At 42.0% G+C, this 7442-nt stretch overlaps 1 protein-coding gene across 1 annotated transcript; it reads left to right on the plus strand.

Moving 5' to 3' along the window:
* Positions 1–2992: 2992 nt before the first annotated feature.
* Positions 2993–7038, plus strand: LOC121859022 (facilitated trehalose transporter Tret1-2 homolog). The gene is made up of 2 exons (XM_042355685.1): positions 2993–3190; positions 5966–7038. Exons 1-2 carry the CDS (start codon positions 2993–2995, stop codon positions 6986–6988), a joined length of 1221 nt encoding a protein of 406 aa, XP_042211619.1. The 3' UTR covers positions 6989–7038.
* Positions 7039–7442: the final 404 nt, after the last annotated feature.

The raw sequence follows: 7442 nt of genomic DNA on the forward strand, positions 1-7442 counted from the left end.
TTCAACGCCTTAGAACTGAATCAGAGATGAAGTTCAAATCAACGAAAGAACCGAAAGTTAAGCAGGAGTCGGAACAGGCTGCGTTGGTAATCAAGTTGAGCATGAGGGAAGGTCGAATGGTTGAAACATGAAATGATGAACGCTGAAGCGGATCAAGAGAACTAAGTTTTTAACCCTGCTACCGCTTCTTCTTGTTCCCGGTTGATGAACTGATATGGACGTCATTTAGAACTTTGAAAAATAGCCGGAGAATGATACGGCAAGCATAAAGAAGTCTTTAAATTATATGGTAAGTCAGAGCTATAAACATTATAACTGATGACGATAACAAAAAAATATCCTCAACCTCTTATGTTATCACGCCAGATGGATACCGGCAGAAGTTTCTGTAAACTAACTAAAACCATTTTCCCACACCTTTGTTGAGTTTGCTACCTTGACATGTTAGGTCCTGGGAGTAGCTCGAAAGGTCCCAGACACCTACCCTGATGCAACCAGCTTACTTTGTTCTGGAACCCAGGCTACATGATCCAGAATTGTAACACCAAAGTGTCGAATTGTTAAAGTAGTTCCTGATCCCAAGTCCAAACCAAGCAAATACCAATGTGGAAGGCCCCATCAGGATCTTCTCTTCATTCACCTATGAGGGAATTTAAATCAGAGGGTCTGTTCTTCCCTATTCCGTATACTACGTGATACGGGCGCAGCACACCCATCCTCCTGTTTAACGTCATTCCTGATATATTCACTGCATTTACTTTAATGAGGTCTTTCGATCCTCATCCCATTCTTCCATCCTAGCTATGTTCAATGTCCCTTGATTATAAGTGCAACAGCTTAAGGAAACCCAATGCCGTGGCATTCATTTATTATTGCAAGACTCAGAGATCTAGTGGTTCCAACATAAAGACAGTCGACTCTCCCTACCTGTCAACTCCACCACTGACCTAAGAAACTATTCCTCATCTTTTTCCCATCTTGTGTTGTCACCCGGTCAAAGAAATCCTCTTCGTCCTGCAAAACCACCTAATATTCTCACATCCTGTACAAGATGGATGAGCTCAAAGCTCAGCAACGATCCATCTTGACTAAACTTCATCATGCAGCAGTTAACACCTTCCTGTTTTTTATTATCATGAGGGCCTATAGGCCCCTGAGCTTGCTCATCTAGACACGTGGTCTGAAATACATCAAGTGGTAATTCCCAACTCAAATAGACCAGCATTAATTGCCTTGCCCATGATGGTATTTCAGACATTTAATCCTGAAAAACATATAAAAGCTCCTCCAACACTATTATTGGCCTGGAAGTTGAATTTCCAAATCTTGTCATATTTGTCAAAATAGGAAACCAAATGAAAGTATACCAGCAGTCTCTATTGCTTCCATCCCATTATTTGTTGTGATTGTGGGCCCCATTACCAAAGACCAAGAAGGAATCAATTCTGCTCACAGTTATGGATACCAGTACACCTTATCCTGAGGCTTTTTCCCTTAAAAGCATCACTTCAAAAACGTAATCAAACATCTTTGAACCTTTTCACTTCAGTGGCATTCCTAAAGAGATCCAATCCACCACCAATGAGCACTTTTTCAAACAGGTGATGAAGATCTCAGTGACCATTGTACATCACTGCTCAAAAATACTGTATAGAACACCAAAAGGAATGGGATGAAAGCATAGACTTGTTACTTGCCATCAGGAATGTCCCTCAGAGTTGGCTTCCCCTGTTCGAGTTACATGGGAGACAAATAAGGGACCCTTAAATAGTAAAGGAGCAGTGGTTTGACACTCCATTATTGCTCGCAACAGTTTCCCAATACATTGACACTTTATGGGACAAATTAACTGAAGTCCGAACCATTGCTCAGTCAAACTAAAAAGTCCAAAAAATGGTAAGTCCCAACCTAAATTAGTTGATCATTTTCTCCAGGTGACAAAGTATTACTTTCACCATTCCAGCCTCCCCCAGGTTTATTTATCCCATGGTTATAATAATTATCTCCCTCAACTAGTCTGCCTGACTGTGAAAAAGATTCATTAACTTAATATTATCTCATGAAATTTACTATTCCAGGTAAAGTCAAAGGAATACATCCCAGAGGCTATAAGCCTACCTGTATTGCATGGCTTTGTCAGGGCCGGAGCCGGAGACAGATGACATGGACCCATTAGAGAATGACTCTACCTAAAGAAAAACTTGTGCACAATCACATACTCAAATCAAAATTTGATGAGTATTTTTCTGTTCTTGAACTAATTCTCGCCAAAGATCTTCAAGTTATTATCAACATTTCCCAAAAATATTATTATTAAGTTAATCTCAGATGATACAACCCATTAGCACCTACATCGACTAAATCCACAAAAAGAGAGATTATGAAAAAGGAGGTATATTTTTGTTCATAACTTAGCTGAGCCTCTAGTCTCTGGCTTCACCTTGCCTTCATTCCAAAACCCGGATAGCAGTTTTTTTGTTTCTTGTACGATATTTGTAAAAGTGAAACTTCAGGTCACTCAGTTCCCAGACTCCTACCCTTTAACACCTTTTGATTGAAGAAGCAGTAAAAAATTTATTACTACGGTGACATAAAGGAAAGTTGATATTATCAAGTGGGGACCCACTGATAGGGCAAAATAATCTCAAAGATGGCAACCTCCACATTTGGTCTTTTTTCAATATTTGTTATGGCATTTGGGCTTCTAATGTTCGCCACATTCCAGAGGGCAATCAATTACCATTCAGGATTCCAGATGGGACGTTCGCCTACCTGGATGACCCAGGGTGGTGTCGACGGTTGGGACGAAATCTGAGCGTTGAGATACCGCATTTAGATCAAAGAGACTGGATTCACCACACCCCGGTAACCTGCTTTTTGGTCAAGCCTCGCAGCGATATACCGGACATACTGCCGCATGATATGGGTGGCATCCAAGGACGCAAACGTTAAAGCCATCTGGTCTTCCACTCCAAGGACGAGGAAAGAACTCATGCGCTTCCTGGGAATGTGCGGCACAATTGCCGGTTCTGCAGTAACTTTCCAGCGCAGCCGACCTCACAGACCTACTAGTTCTGGTGGTCTCTTACATCTGGAAACGGAGGTGAATCTGAAGTCTTTCCACCGCCTCAAAGTGCCTCCAGCTTCAGGGAAGTCCAATTCCCTGACTACACTCCGTCTCCTTCCATTCGTAAAATCGATCTAGCGGAGTAGCTGCCAACTGATCAACCACTGATGTCCAATTGTGGCATACCATCCGCTAGTTGAAAGATCAGACCGACCATAGAGAAGGAGGCCCTGGCTCTGGTGTTGGCAATAAAGAAGTTTGAATGTTACCTCCAATCTCGCCCACAAACAACCCTAGTCTTCACCGACCATAACCCGCTCACGTTCATCCAAACCAACAAGACCTCCAATCAGCGAATCCTCCCCTGGGCTCTCCTCACCCAGCCCTATAATCTACAAGTCCGGCACATAAAGGGGATGGACAACCTGATTGCGGACTCCTTATCCCGAGCTCCAGTGGAAATGCAGCAGCTACTCTCCAGACGCACCAGGTGATCACCTCCTTCGCCCCAGCGCTACGAGGTCTTTGGAGGGGGGGTGTGTTACGAACCACGCCATCTATTGTCATGATCTAACTACCCAGCACTACCGAGCAATGCCATCTAGGGACGAAACCCAAGTATGACTAGTCCTAGTCACCACCCCGGGTTTCCTTTCTCCATATCCTGGTTGTTGCATCACCTCCTCCAAGTCTTCCTCATCAGCTCCGGATCGAGGAGTGTTCAGTTCACTCTGGGAAGTGACCACAGGATCACCTATCCTGGAAACCTACGGCACAGTGACTACCTACCCTCTTCTTCAATACTCAGCCCTACTCGTCAGACACCTCAGCACCGCACTTGAGTATTTTATGTTACCTCCCACCTCCACTTGCTTCAGATTGCTGTATGTTGTATAAATATGTATATACTGTTAAGCCAATGTTGCGTATGTTTAGATTAAGTATGGTTAAGGGCAAATTATAGAAAGCTGAATATTTTGTTAAGGGATTTATGGTACTTTATTATACACAACAAAAATCGCATCCTTTGTCTACCCTTTTATAGTCCGATTGTCTTTGTGTATTTAAGTTTTTTTTATTTTTGTTGCCTGTTGGGATCTGGGTAGACTTTTAACTATATTCTAAATCCCCAACTCGTAACACCGTAAATTGATCTTCACATTTATTTTCACTACCAAGTTAATTTCCCTATTCATTTTGAAATTAAAAATCTTTATTAAATGGATATTTGAATAAAATATACCCTTTACCTATTCACATAAATTTCTAAAGTATTATATATATTTTAAGTTACTTCCTAATAAATAAGCCAATGGTGAATAACATGAGTATGAACTGTGCTTGATTTCCCTTATTATGATAAGATGCTGAATAGGCAGTCGCATTTAATTCGAAAGAAATAATGAATGAATGTTATCCTCTGCCTTTTCAATTGTTGTGATGGATCCCACCCCCAATGATATTCACAATTTCCCAATCGGACTTTATTCTTAAGAAGGGGATATAGAAGGACTGAAAACTATTTTTAGTGGCATAGGGCGTTCGCTAGTGCACAGTACCTGCGTTTGGAGATCCTCAAATCCTCCTCCTAGGAGGAGAAATGGGAATCTCCATGACATATATACTTGTTAAATGTAACCTATTCTTGTTTTAGCTTAGCTTCCTTGCCGAAAGACAAAAGAGAAAAATAACTGTAAACTACTACAGGAGCTGCATCAATCATCCCCCACTGCGTTTTCTATCTTAGTCTCCAACACCTGACGCTTGAACTCTCACACCTGATCCGTCTTCAGTATACCAAGCGTAAATGACCTGACGCAGTTGCAGAGAGGGGAGGGGAAGAGAGCGGGTAACGATGGTACTAGATCCGCCCCACTCCTAAAAATAGATTTTTCAATCATTCTAAGTCCCAATTTTAGTGGTTAGAAGCGTTCGCTAGTGTATCTGCGCTGCATTGCAAGTGGGGGTGGACTGTGGATAGCATCAAGACAAACAACAAAAGCAAATCCACTTTGCCAGAACTTTTATTCTTAACACAAAAATGCCAATCAACTTATCGGTTCGCATGATGAAAACAAATAACTTACTCAAGGCTCGACGAAAATACATGAAAGTAACAAAATCTTACTAAAAGGAACAAGAATGTTACTTCCACAAACTAAACTGGACATGGCTACTGCCATTGTACGTAAAAACAAAAAACAAAAAAAAAAGTACCTAAAATCTAAGTGACTCACATTAGGTTAGAACTGGTGGTGAGGCGTCCATAGCTACGCTTGGTATGTCGTCTAGGTGCAGTGCAAGGCAGCTCTCGCAAAAAAGATACTGTGGATCGCCACTGTCCCACTTCCATCACTCTTGCTAATGATCTTGTGCGGAGAAATGCTAGAGTAGAAGCAGCCCCGCGAAGTTTAAGACCCCGTGGTAGCTTCTCATGAGCAGCCGCTTCGATGACCTTCCTAAAATGAAAGCAATATGAGCTGGTGAACTTGGCCGTAAGGTGTCGTGCCAGACAACCGATTATACATAAAGGGTTAGATAGGAAGGCCATAGAAGCAACCTATATTTGTATAAATTAAGTAACAAACCAAAGGGGGGATTTATGTGCTGATCGAAGTTTGCCGTTGTCCTAGCATTGACGTCACGTCAGGCTCCGACACGACAAGGCGTCCACAGAGGTGAGGTGCACAGAACCCATCTTTAGAGAGAATACAAGTGGAGGAAGTCAGAGACTTATGTACCTAGGGAACTTACAAAATTAGAGGTATATGTCATAAATACTGTCAATACACTCTTCTCCATACTGTTTATTACGTTTTCCATTTCAGCAGAGTGCATATGTGACATTAATAAACGGATTCTCTGTTTTTTCTATGTAATACACACGACGGTGACCAGAGTGGGGCTTATGCAGTCATATTTCCCGTTACCTACATCTACATCTACGCTGTTGGCGACGCTCGTCGTCGTAGTGGACTGATCGGCATCAATGATTTTATCTCAATATTGGGCTACCCTCTGGCCTACCTGGCTGGATATTTTCTTTCTTGGCCTACCGTGACTTGGATGATGACCCTTGTGACGTTCCTGCCAGCATATGTTGGTCTTCTGGTGTCGCCAGAGTCTCCTATTTGGCTCATCAGGAAGGATAGGAAAGAAGAGGCCTTCCAAGTACTGTCCAAATTACGGTGTTCTGACGGTGAGAAAATCGAGGAGTTAAGAGTTGTATCACAAAACGTCCAACCTACTACAAGCTGCAGCTATATATTCAAAACGTTAAGGAAGAAGTCGAATTTAAGGGCAGTAACAGTGTCAGCCTTTATACTGATCCTGAAGGAGATGGGAGGCTGGTCTGTGGTGTTTGGGTTTATGATCAAAATCTTCCAGGAGTCAGGTGTTCGGCTCGACCCATCTTTAAGTTCATGTATAGCTACAGCAATATTTGCTGCTATCAGGGGTGTCTCAATCTTCTTTATATTCTATAGTCCTCGGAAACGCATCTTGCTCGTGGGAAACATTCTCAATGCTCTGGGTACAGCCTTATTAGCTACTTACTTTTTCCTGCAGGACTCTGGTGTGGACTTGACTTCCTTATATTGGGTTCCGCCGTTGGGTATGTTATCGTTCATGGTGGGATATGGTGGAGGGGTGGGATCTACCTCTTGGACTATGTCAACGGAGGTTTTGCCTATTTCCGTGCGTTCCTTTGGTGTTAGCTTCAGTACTTCTGCCTTTTCATTCTCAGCATTCCTTATCACATTGACCTTCAATAACGGAGAACCGTCAATAGGGCTGCCCTGGGCGTTCCTGGTATATAGTATGGGCTCTGTAGCTCAGGGTGTGTTAATTATGATCTTTGCTCCAGAAACACATGGTCGCTCCCTTGCTGATATTGAGAACTACTGGGATGCTTATAACTAACAGCGTTAAATTAAGAAGTTTACGTGTTGCATAAAGACTATCTAATATTCTTAAACTCATTATTGGTATCATTTTTTTATTCTGCTTTTGACTGTTTCAGTCAGTCCGTGTTCGATTAATAATAATTAAATTAAATGTTCATCTTTTTCCACTCATTTTAAATGTTCAATGACTCTCTTAAGATTTTTTCTTGAATTTCGTTAAAATCTACCCATGTGTGGCATATTATCCTAAAGGATAGGGGGCAACATTTTGTTGTGGTAGCAGCTCATCTGAGCAGTTTGCACATCCACAGGTGCGCATAATCATTTGGTAACTCGTTCACAATATTGGCACGAACCACAAATTGAAGAGAGCTTCTGAAATGGTGGAAAATAGGAAGGACTGGTTAACTCACCATCTCCCCACACATCTGCTTCGCCTATTGGTAAGCACTGTGTAATACCCGTAATTA

The sequence above is a fragment of the Homarus americanus genome, unplaced genomic scaffold (assembly GCF_018991925.1).
Source record: "Homarus americanus isolate GMGI-L3 unplaced genomic scaffold, GMGI_Hamer_2.0 scaffold13503, whole genome shotgun sequence".
NCBI classification, from domain to species: domain Eukaryota; kingdom Metazoa; phylum Arthropoda; class Malacostraca; order Decapoda; family Nephropidae; genus Homarus; species Homarus americanus.

Excerpts from the sequence above, each read along its gene's own strand:
- LOC121859022 (XM_042355685.1), top strand. The coding sequence starts at position 2,993 with ATGCGCTTCCTGGGAATGTGCGGCACAATTGCCGGTTCTGCAGTAACT. Across the intron at positions 3,191-5,965 it reads CACTCCGTCTCCTTCCATTC|AGTGGGGCTTATGCAGTCAT; the intron begins GTAAAATCGATC and ends GACGGTGACCAG.